The 16,258-nt window shown below is 50.8% G+C and overlaps 5 protein-coding genes across 5 annotated transcripts; 3 read left to right on the forward strand and 2 right to left on the reverse strand.

The window, feature by feature from the left end:
- The first annotated feature begins 2,522 nt into the window (after nt 1–2,522).
- BU24DRAFT_421076 (uncharacterized protein) lies at nt 2,523–3,422 on the forward strand. The gene has a single exon (XM_033527637.1). It carries the CDS (start codon nt 2,680–2,682, stop codon nt 3,031–3,033), a length of 354 nt encoding a protein of 117 aa, XP_033386399.1. The 5' UTR covers nt 2,523–2,679; the 3' UTR covers nt 3,034–3,422.
- A 4,589-nt stretch (nt 3,423–8,011) lies between these two features.
- BU24DRAFT_421077 (uncharacterized protein) lies at nt 8,012–10,263 on the forward strand. Its single transcript, XM_033527638.1, has one exon. The coding sequence runs from the start codon at nt 8,216–8,218 to the stop codon at nt 10,055–10,057; it is 1,842 nt and encodes a 613-aa protein (XP_033386400.1). The 5' UTR covers nt 8,012–8,215; the 3' UTR covers nt 10,058–10,263.
- Nucleotides 10,264–10,436: 173 nt separating this feature from the next.
- On the reverse strand, nt 10,437–13,008 carry BU24DRAFT_449603 (methionyl-tRNA synthetase). The gene is made up of 2 exons (XM_033530963.1): nt 12,871–13,008; nt 10,437–12,814 (listed from the first exon to the last, which is right to left on the reverse strand). Exon 2 carries the CDS (start codon nt 12,740–12,742, stop codon nt 10,802–10,804), a length of 1,941 nt encoding a protein of 646 aa, XP_033386401.1. The 5' UTR covers nt 12,743–12,814; nt 12,871–13,008; the 3' UTR covers nt 10,437–10,801.
- Nucleotides 13,009–13,483: 475 nt separating this feature from the next.
- Nucleotides 13,484–14,167, forward strand: BU24DRAFT_491107 (uncharacterized protein; the record flags this gene model as incomplete). Its single annotated transcript, XM_033533761.1, has 1 exon — nt 13,484–14,167. The coding sequence occupies one exon, from the start codon at nt 13,484–13,486 to the stop codon at nt 14,165–14,167; it is 684 nt and encodes a 227-aa protein (XP_033386402.1).
- A 322-nt stretch (nt 14,168–14,489) lies between these two features.
- Nucleotides 14,490–16,216, reverse strand: BU24DRAFT_368326 (cell division control protein-like protein 10). The gene is made up of 4 exons (XM_033524367.1): nt 15,942–16,216; nt 15,315–15,877; nt 15,169–15,265; nt 14,490–15,118 (listed from the first exon to the last, which is right to left on the reverse strand). The coding sequence occupies exons 1-4, from the start codon at nt 16,069–16,071 to the stop codon at nt 14,883–14,885; spliced, it is 1,026 nt and encodes a 341-aa protein (XP_033386403.1). The 5' UTR covers nt 16,072–16,216; the 3' UTR covers nt 14,490–14,882.
- Nucleotides 16,217–16,258: the final 42 nt, after the last annotated feature.

Consider the following 16,258-nt stretch of genomic DNA (forward strand, 5'->3'; position numbering starts at 1 on the left):
TGCCAGGATCGGAGAAGAGATTCCTTCCGACCAACTTTTTCATCCTTTTCAATATAATTCCCTCATATGGCACTCTACTACATCTGTTTTTATATGTAGTTCCCGTTGAACCCGGCGCCAAATGATGGTCCTTCTTCTGTGCGATTAGCCCCCATTGAACCCGATGTGCACTTGCATCATCATCGTCACCACGATAATCACGATCAGGAGCGATAAACTCCACACTTACGCCCAACTCCAGCCCCTGCTCGACCTGACTCTCTCGTCTGCTGGTCTACAGAATCTGCCTTGATGTTCACTTGCCGATGGCGCCGAGGTTCTAGATGAGATCTCTTTCTGAATATGTAGCTAGTACCCCGTGGAACGACGCCAAACACATGGATGATGCCCGGTTTCTTTAATGTGTAATTTCTACCCGTAGATCCCGAACCGCGTCTACATCATGATCGGGAGAGCAACCCCACAAATGTCTCTTTAGACTCACTCGCTCTTTCTGAACTCTTTCTCTCCCTCTCTGGCGGGCCGACAATCGACTTGCCTATCACTTTTAACACCGACACCGCTTCTTTACAAATACGATATCCGCATAGAGGAACTGGATATGCATTTGCACTTGAAACAATTCATACATTGTATGGATGTACTCTGTACAGTACATTCGACTCGACTAACTATATGGGTAGGTAGTATTGTAAGTACCTGGGTAGTGTATAGAACTCGTTTGTTTATTACAGATATGCGGAGTACTCCGTACATACTCTGTAATACCCCCATTCCATGTCCCGTAAATCCTCGTAGCCGCCATGAAGGAATCAAGTGTCTGTGCGGCATACGCCTTCCTTCCTCTTTGCTGCTATGTAACAAATAACTGTTACTGTAATTGCCTATACTGTACATGTAACTGGGTACGGAGTAGGTACCTTCGTATCTACTGTACCCCATGCATGTCCATTATCACGTACTTTATCTTGGCACTCGTACCCACACCACACCCCTCCACTTCATCTCTCATCCCTCATCCTTCATCCTCCAGCGTCTCCTCCTCCTCCACCCGTTTCACGACCTTCCTCAATCGAGATTTTCCCTCCTCTCCCTTGGGCTCTCTCGCTGTGTTTCATTCATTTACACCATCTAGCGCCGCCTGCTCCGTGCTAACACGACACCTGAACGCGCGCCTTATCCCGACATTGTTTCCCTCCTCTCATTTCTCCCTCAGCAGTCCACCGGGAGCTCGGCTCGACCCGGTCGTCCCGAGCTTTCACACCCTTACGGGGTCTCATCAATTGTCCAAGTCCAAAAACTAACTCACAGTCCAATCCCCAATAATCCCAATCCAAACTCAAATCTCCCCAATAGTCCTGCTGCTGCCACTGTGATCGCGGCACAGCGCACATCCGCATCACCCATCACCCACTCTCCGTTTTCTATTTTGCTCGCGGAGGACCTCACCCCTTCGCTTCGCACTACGTACGATACGGTCAGGTCGGTGAAGTGCGCATGGGATGGCATGAGTGGCCTTGCGTAGCAAGGGCCTGATGATGCAACACGAGATGAGCGTCATTGGAACCACCACACTTCTGTTCTCCGCCCATACGCGGCTGCTGTCGCCGTTGCCCATCGCCCGATTGCCGTTCGTGTTTGCTACCCTTTCAATGCAGCTGTGAGGCGTGGTAGGGAGGGAATAGCTGGGCAGAAGTGTGGGTTCTCAACTCATTTTGCTTGGCTGTGTTATTGCGTTCGTACGGTTGTTCGTTGGGCCCTTGATGCCCCTATGCGGCAAGAAACGCGGAAATGGAATGATCATTGGTTGCGCTGGTGCTGGGTGTTGGTGGTGTGTGCTTGTGCTTGGGTCGGAGAGCTTGCGAGGATGCTTGTATGCGAAGGATGCGTGGGCTGCCGCGTCTATCGCATGTGCAACATCTTGACATGCCACACCGCCGTTGGTCGGCCTTAGCCTCACTATGGACAGTGCGCCTGGGCCTTGTGTTTTATCAACTCTCGCCTGTCTGTCCCGTATTGGACGGTAAGTGGATGGATACAGAGTACGATTCGGTACGTGGGCTCACTCAGCGCCTCCGCTTCGGCATACCACCAGCATGGGAACGTACATGCACTGTGCACAGAAGACGACACCGTCGTCACCGTCACCACCACCACTGGACAAACATACCTATGGAGTACACGGCGATAGACTGTCAAGCCTCCACCGACGCCACCACCTCGATCATCTCCCTTCTCCCCGGTCGTACGCGCCCTCGACTATTCTTACCAACCACTACGGACCGCCGTCTCACGCCCAGCCAATCACACAGCCTATCTGTCCTGTTCCCATCCCAAACAGGTCGGCTAATCTGGGAAAGTGTCTGTGACTTAGCCGGGCTAATATACCATCTCATAGTCCTGTTTGCCTCTGGGCCCCTGTACCCGCGAGGGCGACGTCCGTTGATCGGTCATACTCTGGATGTCTGCTGCTGCAGCTCCTGCTGGCTGGCTGCTGCAGGTCTGCTTGCGCCTACCGATGCGGTGTTGTTCTTCCCTTTCTGTCAGCATGCATCGGCGGTCCGCACGAGCCCACAAAACATCCTGGTCAGCGTTTCCTCGAAATCCATTGCAAGATCCCATATATCTTGCCTTTGGATCCCCATAAACCCTTTGAATTCACATTTTAAGCTCGCTGGAATGTCTGGGAATTTACGATTGCTGGGACTCGCGCCGACCCGCCCGTCCGTGGGGGAAACAGGTGGTGGGAGAGACGACCTCACGGTGCCGGCATTGTTGCTCGTCCGCATCCAAGCGCCCCCAATTATCCAACGGCCTGGATCGGTACAGGGTTCGCCAGCCCTCATGCGTCCTTGTCCGTCTTCAATCAGGAATTTCTTTATTGCCTCGACTCCAGGAATACCACAACCGTCATCTGACGGTGCTCTTGTGCATGGAGCCACTCCTCCTGCGCTTACTCGGTCCTGCCCATTGCCCGAGCCACAGTCGACAGCTGTTCACTTCATTTCCATCCTAGGCGCGTTGAGACGTTGACTCTGCGCGCCGTCGCAGAATGCTGCACAGTGTGAATTGTCAGTTTCTGTATGGACAGGCAGTGCACCAAGGGTTTGGGACAGTGGCGACGGGGACGGGCAAGGTCCATGCCATCCTGATCTGTCCATTGGAGTTATGCGGCATCCTGGACCGGAGTTGTGTTGTTGTCTTGACTTGTCTTGCTGTGCCGCCTCGGCCACCGTTCTCGCAGCGATTGCAGGGTGGGTTATTTGCACAAGAATAGCTTGCTCCGTTCGCGCCCTTCCACCACGTTGGTACCGTCTCATTTCAATGAGTGGTGAAAGATGAACTTGGCGACACTTGGGATCTACTGATTCTCCCAACGCCACCTCCCCGATGAAACCCAAATATGAGTGAAGGTGTGGTGTATGCCTGTTTCTTGCGTATGTGTGTGTCTGTGTGTCTGTGGATATGGTAGTTATATGCCGTAGTTCCCGATTGGGGAATAGTCCGTATTGGAACAGGACGACCACTTCTACATAGAGGATGCCTTGGGACGAAATCCCGGCTGTAAGGCTCGAGATAACTATGGGGAATCATCCTACAGTCATCCACAAGAACAGCGATACGTCGACGCGGTATTGCTGGCCTCCTTTTTGGGGCAAATATCCCACCCTGTGTGATTGCGGCACAGTTCGCCAAAAGTAGATCGAGATGAAGGAATACACACTGTACTTCCAGAGGCACACTTTAGCTGGGCAAATTGGCGAGCACGTGGAAGAGCTGCTCATCAGTAGGAATCATACAACAGGTGCCCCCAGTTGTTCAGTACTATACCGGACCGAATCACCGTCCAGAGGATGAAGCGACCACCTGGCTGACAGATGTCCAGGCTGGGAGCCTTCTCTCGCACGCATGCACTACCACCACGCGAGATATCTTTCTTCTGCCAGCTGTGCCGCACGGCTGCAGCGTTTTGAGGGTGAGAAATCCACCAGCAGAAATTCCTTTCCGCGCGTGACAGCACCGCCTTCTTAGTCCAGCCAGTCAGCCAGCCAGCGAGCATTTTAACTTTGCTGTGCCGCAACAGCATGCAGGTCTGGCGAGGTGGTCGGAACCCTTGCGAAGCGAGGGGAAGGAGGAATAGAAGGACGAAGAGGAGGTCCCCCGTCCCTCGTAAAGCCGCGAATCTCAGAAGAACCGCATGGTAATATGCGGCTGTTTGGGAGGTCCTTCTCGAGCAATATACACTAGACTTGCAGCATACGCGCGGGTGGGATCACTTTCGACCACTTCCCCTCAACGGTGTATAGCATGCCATGCCACGGCATGCACGTCTTCGGATCGAGGGGAGCGACCTTTCACACATATACGCCCTGCTCGTTGCTCTGCTCCTAACTAACTCTGCCGCAGGACGCACGCATGTTGCATTTCTCTGCTTTCATTGTTCACATTCCACACATCCCAAACCCAAATCGGTCAGAACGTTCAAGTTCGCAATATGGCCCAGCTTCCCAATCAGGAAGTTGATGATCTCCGTGCTACCATTCGTCCACCGCGCGGGAGATGAAGACGAAAGGACATCCAGACTGGATTCCTAAATCCGACTGGAACATGGATGCTCCCAGTGTGTGTGTGTGTGCCTTGCCTCACCTCACCTCACCTTCGTCGTGTATTACGTCTAAATCCAGCCTTGCAAGATGCCGCTCCGTTCCGGTTCCCTCACCACCAACACCACCCCCCTTCCGCCAACGAAATGCTCACCTCACTATCTCTCTCTCACACACACAACGCGGATACCGCGGAAGAATCCCATGGCGTAAGCAAATGAGTTGGTGTCGTGGTCCTTCATAATCAATCGATCAATCAGGACTTCCCCTCCTTTCTCAGGCCCCGCGATCGGGACATGATATCTGACACAGACGCTTCGATTCGATCTCGCATCAAAAGCGAACTGTCAGCGTCAGCGCAAGTATGACAGAAGGAAAGCCACCGGGGCAATTAACACAAACAGCTTATCTTGCACCTAACTACTTGTCTTTAGCTTCGAACCTTCGAGTGCATCATCGTTGTCATTCATTCCACTGCTATCTCCGCGGGAACACACACGAGAATGTTATCCATGAACAGGGAGATAAAATGGGAGAAATGCCAAATGATAACTAACGTGTCAGATGTACACACATAGCTTTAAGTCACTGGATATATACGCTAGATAGAGTAGATGTAATAGAAGCCTTACAACTCCACTTCCTTCCTCTGAGAATAGATCACCTTTGAAGTCTATGCTTGCTTCCCTCCTCTTCCTCTTTTTTCTCGTGTGCTTCGGACGTGACTTTATAGCACTATGTACATATCCTACAGGTACCTATCTATTGTATCGGACGTAGTAGCTTCAATTTTATAAGAACAACTCTACTTGTTGGGCGGTGGGGGCGATTTTGTGGGATGAGTGTGTATTTATTCCCGTATCAAACACCGGATATCTATCATTTACAAAACTCCTCAATGCATGTGTTTGTGCAAACACGTTTATACATACGTACAGACTCACTACCAGCAAGCGAATATCAGAGTGTTTGTTCGCTTGTTCGTTCGGTGCTCTGTGGTTTTCTTTGTTTCTTTGCTAGTTTGTTCATTCCGTTTGCTTTGGATGCGGAAGTAGGGGGTATAAGAAAAAATATATAAACTAGGAATAGTATCATTGTAGGTATCAAGATCAGGATCCGTCTGGTTTTTCTCACAGATGTTTGGGGTGTTCGTTTATTTCTTATTTGGTTAGTTGTATACCGTATTGTATACTGCGGATAGTAGAACGCGAACGATATCTAGAAACCCGGCCTCTATCTAGTGTAATAAGGGCATATATTTCATACACATTGTAGCCTACGATAGAAATGAAATGGCCGGAAAGGAATTATAGTACCGAAATTCTAAGCTTAGGTAGACGTAATGATAAATCGTGACGATGATCAAGATGGGGAGTTGCGTATATGTATACACACACCTCGACGTTTTCTGGGAATAAAAGACTGTGCAGTACGTCAAAGATACTTTTCTTGGACGGTGGTTTGCTGTATTAGCTATAGATGGCAGCGTCGCTGTTATCTGTTCGAGTGCCAGTGTGGGGAGGGTGTTCTATCTCTTCACTGTTCGGCAGAACCGTCGCTATCTTTGAAGATATAGTGGTCATTCGTTGTTTGCTTTTATATTCATCTTATACTCTCCTGCTTCGCTCTGATGGAGGTTTATGAAGAGAGCTAATGGACGGTGTCGTTTGATATATAGATTTAACTGGAGGACCTACCAAAACTTACCCCTTTTCCCTTCTCGTGTTTGTGTGTTTCAGTGGAAAGTTGATTCGAGGTTGGAAGAGCGTGTTTGCTTGCTACCTTCTTAATTCAAGTTTATGAAGGACGGAGCTGGAGTTGGTTTGTGTTGTTTGACTCAGTTTGTCTGGTTTACGTATATCAAGATTCATGTTTGCTCTGAAAATAAGTAGTGTTTGTCACATATATGTCTATATGCGTACCCCCACCGTGTAAAGCTGGACGCTTCTACATCCATGTACTGCCATCTTTTAATCATTTTTTTGTCCTCTGTTCAGTTTGGTCTTCATCATGGTCGTAAATATTGGGATGGGTTTGTGAGGGGTCTGGTTTCGCCGGAGGCGTTTTTCCCGAGATGTTACATCTGTGATGAAAACAGGCAAAGGGTGACATACCTTAGGGGTAAGGAAAGAAAGTTCCGTCTATCATGCATATACAGACCAAGCGTTTTACTCAATGAATAGGATGTGTGCAAGTTTTATATCTTTTTGAGGATTTTATTTTAGTCTACCTGGAGTAACATCCTGGAATCCTTTTTCTAATATCTAGGAAACGCTGGAAGTCCTATGATTTTATCCATTGAGACCAATACGTGGACTGATAAGAGGTAAATTAGAACATTATGATATGGGTGGGAAACCAGAAGACGGGATACACATTGGTGTGGTTATTTCAACTTGACTCCTGTCATTTCTCGCTCCCCCACCACTAGGTAGGTCACTGAAGTACAACAAGGGAATATACTTGTGACATGACTGTATTGATTAGTCTGAAGTGCTGACAGGTGATTCCACCCCAAAATAGAGACCTACGAGCAAGTGGTGACCACCGCGCGGTCGTGAAGTTGTGCGCGGCATTTGAGACCACTGCATCCCAAAATGAACTCCATACTGACGATATCAGGTCAGATTGTGGGAATGGAACAGTGGAGTCAAAAGAACATTCGCACGAACATACGGAAAATGGATTCAGGAAGAGTTTGATGATGGCGAAGGGCATGCTTCTTTCATGACTGGTTGATGTAAAGGTTGGAGGAAGGATAGATCTATCTACCTAGGTATGGAAGGGATGCGGGAAGTGTCTTTGAGATTTGTGATTTCATATTAGGGCATTGATGAAGGTTGCATTGAATTAGTCTGGATGCTTGAAAGAATTCATGGACTTGGCTCCTGAGGTGAACAGTGTACACGAAGGTGTGTTGCGATACAATGACTCAGGTATCGATAGTTGGCGGGTGTGGTTTTTCCATGTTCTGAAATGAGAATGCTGGCTTTATTACGGGTATCTCTTGTATTGATGTTGGCCTCCGAAACATTTATTACAACAATATGAGTCGAGAAAATGGCTTCTTGTGTGTTCCTAATAAAAATACAACGTGATTGGAAGCATCTTCTGTTTAAATGATTGGGTCAAAGCCGCAAGACGTACGTGCAGTGAGTAGGTAGGTGACACAAACTGGTGCAGTAGTTTGCCGAAGCGTACCAACCGGATTATTGATGCATTTATCTATACAAATGATGAAATTCTGTAGTCAAGTTCGAAGAACCGGATAATGTCTATCGAAATGAGGCGAGAGGAGGAAGAGTACGCCACGTCGCCATGCATCCGAGTGCTCGATTCGGTATAGTGTCGCATGGTGGGATATCGAGTACATGTACATCCGACGTGTTTATCGCTACCAACATTCTCTCTATATCTACACCTCTTGACTTAGCAGAGGTGTTGGAGAACTTGATATCGGGATTTCCAGGAATTGGGAAGTAGGAAACACATTGGAAGAGCTGTGTACAATTACTACGACCAATTGCCAATTTCCACAGAGTTGCCCAACTCCAAAGCAATCGACATCGCTCATCTCGGGGTATATCGAACCCCAGGTAAAGAGGGGAACAATGTCTCACAACCGCCCATCCAGACGTCCACTACCACACGAAGCAAATTGGTCTCCTACTCGCCGCTCTCGACCTCGAAAATCACAGACTGCGCCCAGTGTTCCCCTTCCCCCGTCTCCACCCAATCCGATCAAACATCGTGGACGTCCAGCAACCTCACGATCCCGGCCCCCAAGTCCCCCCACAACACCCCCGCGACGGATCGTTAAACGAATAAGTGATAAACAGACCTACAACGACGACGACGACGACGACTATGAGGACCCAGAAGAAGAAGAAGAAGAAAACGATGACGACAATGGCGATCATATCAATCCCCAAGGAAAACCCCTCCCAGGAGACTCATGGTCGTTGACTAAATACAAATCGCCGAACTACCACAAAGATTCAACATATTACATGTCTGCGCTTTCCAGGAGCGAGCATTCGGACCTAAAGCTGGATTATATTGCCCCCAGGTCGAATGCCACTACCTATTCCTTTTCCACGCCTGTGACTTCCACTTCAGTCGCTGTAGCGACGAAGGCCGTATCAGGAACCAACGGCCCAAATCCCAGAAAGAATGCCCTCCCACCGCCATCCTCCTCCTCAACAGCCCATCCGCTCAGAAAGGTTCCTCTTCGCCGTCACGCGACAGCACCACCGTCTACAACCGCAACAAACAATCGTGGCTCTAATCGATCAATACGCTTCTCGGACGACGCGCTCGAGCCCGAGCCCGAGCCCCAGCCCCAACCCCAAAGACGCCGAAGGGCAACCATGATGTCAACGCCTCAGCATCGGCCGCCCCCAGACTCCATGGCCGACAACGTCCACTCTCAAAACATAGAGCAGTATCATCGGAAGTACGCACACAAGGGTTCAGCAACCCTGCCGTATTCCCCACCCACCAAGCATACCCGCCGAGAATACTCTCCGCCGACGTCTCGGTCGCAGTATCAGGGACCGTCGGCTAGGTACGCGGATCCCAGGCTGAAGAAGCATTCTGGTCGTTCTACTGTTGCTGCTGCCCCTCGGGCAGAGTACGTTTCACCGTGGGATGACCCGGATTACATGCCAGTCAATGAAGGGGGATGGGAGAGCAGAAAGGGACCCGGGCGTTCTACTGCTGCTGCTGCGGCGGCGGCGGCGCCTCGTGCGGAGTATGTCTCGCCGTGGGACAAGTCTGATTACATGATGATCAAGGAAGGGGGATGGGATAATAAGAAAGAGTTCATGCAGTGCCACGGGCTAAGCATGCACGAGCCTAGAGACTTTGATGAGGCAAAGGAGCTTTTGAATGAGTATAGGAGAAGGGACATGGAGGCAGAGGGTGTGAGGATGAGGGGTGGGGGTGATGGGGGAGAGAAGCTCACTGGCTGGGAGGCTCGTGGTCGTAGAGCGACGCGTGGCGGCGGTCCTGCTGCTCATAATCACAGCTATGGCCGTGTTGAGCAAAGGTATGATCAGGATGATGAGTTCGATCAGGAGGGCGATATGATTAACCCCAGTGTTGGCATGGACGGTTGCGGGGACTACATTGAGGGAAGCGATGACGGTGGTGAGCGCTATATCGACGACGAATCCATCAATGATGATGGTGGATATGGCAATAGAAACGGAGGAGGATGTTATCTTGACGACAACGCCGACAGGTTCGACACTTACGGACCAGAGCATGAACAACGACAGGAGTACGACCATTATGAACCCCATGATAATTACAGAGAAGATGATTTCTACGACAACGGCGGATATGATTCCGAAAGCTGCGTCGACCACGGCGATTATGATAATGAAGTCTATGGCGATGATGGAAACGGCGATTGGGACGACGGTAATGACGATTATTATGTTGATTAGAGCGTTTTTCCCTTTTGTTCCGATTAGTTCTTGGAATCTTCAAGGTCGGAATTGGGGGAGTTATTGGATATCTGGGTATGCCCTTCTCTACAGCTATTATGGTAAGGAAAGTAGGGCAGGCAAGGCAGCTTATTAGCTAGGTTATGTTACAGATGATACGGCCGATACTGTGGATAGTTATAGCACAGGTAGACTATAACGCTGACATTTCTCATTAAGAAATTGGGTGGCAAAGAGAGATGTATATTGCGTGAAGCATGAACAAAACCTGTCCCTTCCTTCAAACAGTGCAAGGTTATTTCCTTGAACAACTCCCCGGGTGCTTAATCTAAACACAATGTTGTCTGGTGGCAGAGACTTGTTCGAAGTGGCGAAAGCATTCTAATAAGATGAATACGGGTATTCGTTTGTAGACTGTGCGTTTCATTTTGCGTACATGTTGTCATTGATAGAGTCTTATCTTCACGCTAGGGTCTAATCATCTTCGAATGTAGAACGAACCCCAAGGAAAAGAACAAGCGACATAAAATCCCCATCCGATCTTCACTCATCAACACCTTTACAATCAATCGTGTCCGCACACCCCGAACCCAACCCGACCACCCAGCCTGATGACCCACCGCCATCTAAAACGCCCGAGACGAGAGCAACAGCCTATCCCTTAACCCAATCCCAACCGAAGAAAAGAAGAATGAAGATCGCGGAGCCCAACAGGAGGAAAGCACTCCAGACGCAGACCCAGCTCTACGAGGACTGTAGCGAGACCTGCTTGACGCCGTCGGCGACCTCCTGCTCTGCTGTCTTGGCCGCTGGCTGGTTTCCCTGGCCGCCCTTCTCGGCCGCCTCAACGCCAGCGCCGACCACCTCGTTCTCCTTGTCTTTCCTCGCCGCGCGGGCCGCCTTCTTGCGGGCTTGCTCTGCCTTCTTGGCGGCGGCCTTTGCGGCCTTTTCTTCCTTTGCCTTGCGGGCCTCCGCACCGCCGAATTGCTCGCGCCACTCCTGTTCGCGCTCTGGCTTGATCTGCGAGAAGAGGTAGGCGGCCTTGCCGAGGGTGTGGCCGACGGGGATCGACTTGGCCTCCCAGGTGTCCGGGATGATGAGGAACTCGGCGTTGAGCTGCTCGAGAATGGAGGCCGTGGTGTCGGGCATGTAGGGCTGGATGAGGGAGGCGAGGAGATGGATGTGCGAGAGGGCGGTTCCGACGACAGCGGCGCACTTCTCCGGCTCCTCGGTCGCGAGACGGTTGTCGATCTTGTTGTCCTGCAGCAGTTGGTTGCCCAGGCTGGAGACGTGCAGCGCGGTGGACAAGGCAGCGCGGATCTTGACGTCCTCGGACTCCTCGATGAACTTCTTTAGCAGGTCGTTGACCTTCTGCTTGTGCGACTCGAAGTATGGGTCGGTGTACTTGGTGTAGTCCGGCACGACGGAGTCGTAGATTTTGGAGTTCACGAATTTGACAACGCGGTTGACGAAGTTGCCGAGGTTCTTGAGGAGCTCGTTGTTGTTGGCGGCGATGAACTCTTTCCACTCGAATTCGGAGTCGCTGGTCTCTGGGCGGTGAGAAAGAAGGTAGTAGCGCCAGACGTCGGAGGGGATACCGGTCTCCTTTGCGTTGTTGCCGAAGACGCCGATGCCGCGGGATTTGGAGAACTTGCCCTTCTCGTAGTTGAGGTATTCGGTGGTGGAGATGGTGTTCAGCATGGTCCATTTGTCCTTGGTTCCGAGCTGGCTGGAGGGGAAGACGACGGTGTGGAATGGCACATTGTCCTTGCCCATGAACTGGTACAACTTGACCTGTTCGGGGTTGCGCCACCACTTCTCCCACTCATCTGTATATGTCGCAGTGATAGAGACGTAGCCGATGCAGGCGTCGAACCACACGTACATGACCTTATCATCGTAACCGTCGAGTGGCACTGCAGTTCCCCACTTGAGATCTCGAGTGATTCCTCGGGCATGCAGACCCTCTGCCAACCACGCAGAGGTGATCTGGGTTCCGTTTGAGCTCCACTTGCCCTCCGCGCTGGCCTTCTTGAACCATTCCTCCTCTTGGGGCTGTAGCTTGTCCAAGCACAAGAAGACGTGTTTTGTTTCCCTGGGCACTGGCGTGGCATCCTTGTGCAGCTTGCATCTTGGCTTGATCAACTCGAGAGGGTCGAGGAGATGTCCACACTTGTCACACTGATCTCCTCGAGCATCGTCGTAGTGGCAGAGTGGGCACTCGCCCTCGACGAATCGATCTGCGAGGAAACCGTGGTTCTCAGTCTCGCAGTATGGCTGTGTTGTGGTCCTCTCCTCCAGGAATCCGTTCTTGTAGAGCTTGAGGAAAATGTCTTGCGCGATATCGGTTTGCTGTTTTGTGGGCGTGCGGCCGAAGTGGTCGAAGGAGATGTTGAACCACTTGTACACTTCCGAGTGAAGGGCATAGTACTTGTCGCACAGCTGTTGTGGGGTGACGCCCTCCTCAATGGCTTTTGTCTCGGTCGCTGTTCCGTACTCGTCTGTACCACAGACGTAGAGGGTGTTGTAGCCTCGAGCGCGAGCGTAGCGGGCAAACACGTCTGCAGAGAGCACACTGCCGACGATGTTTCCAAGATGTGGTACGTTGTTCACGTAGGGAAGTGCGGAGGTGATGAGGATATTCCTCTCGCCCTCAACGGGCAATATCTTCTTCTCGGTGGCCATATTGTGTGCCCTTTCTAGGAGCGGTAATGTGTGGGGTTTGTTCTAGATTCGTCCAAAGAAATTGAAAGGAAGCTAAGTTAAAGAGTCAGTGACAGGTTTGTGCTGAAGAGAGAAGAGGGGAAAAGTACAGGAAGGAATTGTGATGTGAATTGGTGGTGGTGCGTTGAGTCAAAGGTGGAGGTAAAGAGTGATGAGTGATGAGTCGATCGCATTCGGAGCTTATTATGTCCTAATACTCTCGTACCTGATGGCTGGATCAATAGATTATTTGCCAAAGGAAGAAAACCATCCAGTCAGTGTTGCCCCTCCGCTCCGATGGCCGACAATACCCCGCTGTTTAGCCACAATTTTCGCTGGGTCACGTGGCTTCAATTAGCCACAGCGCCACAGCGACCCTGAATTGGACCCTGCAATGATTCATTATTAATGATAATGATTAGGCAGGTATACTAGTACGAGGGGAAATTCACTTGCTTGTTCGTACATAAACCATTTTCTACGTGTGCTCTGACATCTCTCCTGTCGTAATATCTTCTGTTTAGTAGTGAGTGTCATTCGTTTTGACCGTTACTACAAGTCGCTGAGAACCCGATCAAGTCCGGCATGAAAACCATCGCAAGAAACGACATATAAAATATCCATAAAACTCCTCTCAACGAAGAATCTCCTAAAAGATTAAAAAATATCAAACAAGCAAACGAACAAGCAACTCGAAAAAAGAAAAAAGAAAACAAAAACATAATGGCTACCAACCCAACCTCCCAATCCCACCACAACCCCACAACTGAAGACCCCTTCGACAGCCTCCTCACCCTCGAGGACAATTTGTACACAGCCGCCTACTCCCTCGGCGTCTCGGATGGCGCACACGCGGGCCGCATCGAGGGCCGCATCTTCGGCCTCGAGAAGGGCTTCGAGAAGTTCGCCTCCATGGGAGAATTGCACGGCCGGGCTTGTGTCTGGGGGTCGCGGATTCCTTCGCTTGTGAAAACCCCCACCACCACAGCATCTCAAGTCAACGATGCTGATGATGGCCAGTTGGCGACGGAGGGGAAGGAAGGGAAAGGGGGTGATGGGGAGGCTAAAGGCCTGCCGGAACTGAAAGAGACGGAACGATTGAGGAGGAATGTGTCGACGCTACATGGGTTGACTGATCCTCTGACATTTTCCACGCTCAACACTGAGGATGCGGTGGCGGATTTTGATGATCGATTCAAGAGGGCGGGCGCGAAAGCTAAGATTATTGAACGTTCTGTCTCTGAGTCGGATGCTCAGCAGCAGCAACAGATTTCTGGTTCGCAGGGTCCAAGCTCTGCGAAGACTGCTGGGCCGAAGAAGGGGAGGAGTGTGAAGATTTTGGGGGAGACCAAGAAGGGGAAGGACGATAGCATGGAGGATTTCTCTGGTTCAAGATTCCTGGCTTGAACTATCAAACAGGTTATTGGATTTGACTTATGATGCATCTCTGGATGCGAGCCTCCTCGAGCCGATTGGCCGAATGTTGGCCATCAAAGAGAGATCTGGCTCTCAGTGCGTTCACCAGTTATCTCGGCTCAAACGCTATGAAATCCACGCGAGCCGAGCCATGGAGAAAACTTTTGCTAGGTTGGCACCAGCGCGTGTGGCTACCTGAGACGTGTACTGAGAGCTTCGATATGAACAAGCTGTTCTGATAAGGGGATCTGCCTGGATTGGGAACAGGTATTTCGAGAAGGGGGTTGCATATGCAAAGCAAGATGGACTGATTAGAATATATGGAGAGCCTAGGAGGTCTTTAATTGAGTATTACCACACTACTGTATGTCACTACCCCAGACACCCACGCCCAGGTATAACCAGTAATGCCTGGGTAACAGTCCCCAAAACCCCACGCTTGATACATAAGAAAGAGAAGTGAAAGTTTTCATCCGGACTAAAACGATATCGATCCAATAAACCTAAGGCTGTTCAAATATAGAATGTATGTCTCTCCTCCCAACGGCTCCGATCGTGCCTAAGTGCTGCACTGGTATCATACGGCAACGGTCTCTTCTTCCCCCATTCTGTGCCCCGACTGTAGCCCCTTTAAGCGTCCTGAAAACCGTTTCAATCGACGTCTCCTTATTACACGCTCAAAGTAGGCTCACGAAACAGGCGCCACCTAATAGCCGTTCATGGTCATTCTCTGGCTGTTCCGGCTCAACTCGCGCTCAGCAGCGGGCGAGATGGGCCTGGAGCTGTGACCACCAACGGCAGAGCTCTCCTTGAGAGCAAGGAGCTGCTTGGCACGGAAGGACTCGTAGTGGATCTGGGAGGTGGTTTCGATAAGGTCTTGGAGATGGGTGCGGGTCAAGAAGTTGCGGAGGTAGACGAATTCGCAGTGATTCTCATCCTCAACTATGGACAATTAGCTTGACAAATTGTCAACAAGAAATGTTGGTACTCACCATTGATAACTCCCCAACGGTTCTGACGTCCACGGACTTGCTTGCCGTTGACAACGATGGTCTTCTCCGAACCGACGACGGCAAAAGGAAGGATGCCCTGTACTGCATTAGCTCCATTGACTTTCTGTCCATGCATCGAAGCCTACCTTGATGGAAGTGTTCAAAGCAACCTCCTCCTGGTCATGCTCCTCGTTGTCGTATGGGTACATCCTGAGGTTGTGGAACTGGAACTCCTCCCTTATCCTCTCCTTGAAAGCAGCGCGCTCCTCGAGGGTCAAGCTGTCACTCTTGGCGATGACAGGAACGACGTTGACGAACTCGCTCAACTTCTTGAGCACAACAATATCGATGGGCTTAAGGGCGTGGCCGGAAGGCTGGATGAAAAACAAGCAGCAGTGGATACGGGTATCCTGGAGGTATCGCTCTCGCTGCGCGGTAAGCTCCTTGCGGAGGTAGGCACTGTGCTGGTCCTTGATGTACTTGACAATTGGGTCCCAGCAGCGCTCGTTGTTGATCAGGTCACCGTATCCGGGGGTGTCAACAATGTTGAGGCGGAGACGGACACCGTTTTCCTCGATGATGTGGGAAACGGCCTGGATTTCGGTGGTGCTGCGAATGGGCTCCTCAGGGGTAAGACGGCCCTTGCTGTCCATGAGGTGCGAGGCAAAGATGGTGTTGATAAGCGTTGACTTTCCGAGACCAGTCTGGCCTGCAAGTAATTGATGAGTTAGCAAAGAGCTTTGTTTTATCAAGATGGACGGGTAATAGCTCACCAACGCAAATGATGTTGAACTGGAAACCACGCTTCACGAGCTTCTTCTCGATCTGCGAAGTGATGCTGTCGAAACCGACATAGGTGTTGGGGTACACCGACTGCTGCTGCTGGTTGTATGTGGAAGCCATTGCGGGCGATTTGTGCCTCAAGGCTGTGTTTGAAGCTGTGTGGGATACGGCGAAGATTGGATGGAGGGTGGAGATGCGTGGAGCGACGTGGACGTGGTGAGTTGATTGTATACAAATACTCAGGGCGCTGTCGTGGACTTTCTTCTGGTGTTGCAGGCGCGGGAAAGGGGCAGCCACGAAGCGAAAT

The sequence above is a fragment of the Aaosphaeria arxii genome (assembly GCF_010015735.1).
Source record: "Aaosphaeria arxii CBS 175.79 unplaced genomic scaffold BU24scaffold_3, whole genome shotgun sequence".
In the NCBI taxonomy this organism is placed as follows: Eukaryota; Fungi; Ascomycota; class Dothideomycetes; order Pleosporales; genus Aaosphaeria; species Aaosphaeria arxii.

What these genes read in the sequence shown, in the direction of transcription:
- BU24DRAFT_421076 (XM_033527637.1), top strand. Translation starts at nt 2,680, where the DNA reads ATGTCTGGGAATTTACGATTGCTGGGACTCGCGCCGACCCGCCCGTCC.
- BU24DRAFT_421077 (XM_033527638.1), top strand. Translation starts at nt 8,216, where the DNA reads ATGTCTCACAACCGCCCATCCAGACGTCCACTACCACACGAAGCAAAT.
- BU24DRAFT_449603 (XM_033530963.1), bottom strand. Translation starts at nt 12,742, where the DNA reads ATGGCCACCGAGAAGAAGATATTGCCCGTTGAGGGCGAGAGGAATATC.
- BU24DRAFT_368326 (XM_033524367.1), bottom strand. Translation starts at nt 16,071, where the DNA reads ATGGCTTCCACATACAACCAGCAGCAGCAGTCGGTGTACCCCAACACC. An exon ending in CTTTGAACACTTCCATCAAG is followed by an intron (nt 15,266 to 15,314) that starts GTAGGCTTCGAT and finishes AATGCAGTACAG; the next exon opens with GGCATCCTTCCTTTTGCCGT. An exon ending in CCGTTGGGGAGTTATCAATG is followed by an intron (nt 15,119 to 15,168) that starts GTGAGTACCAAC and finishes AATTGTCCATAG; the next exon opens with TTGAGGATGAGAATCACTGC.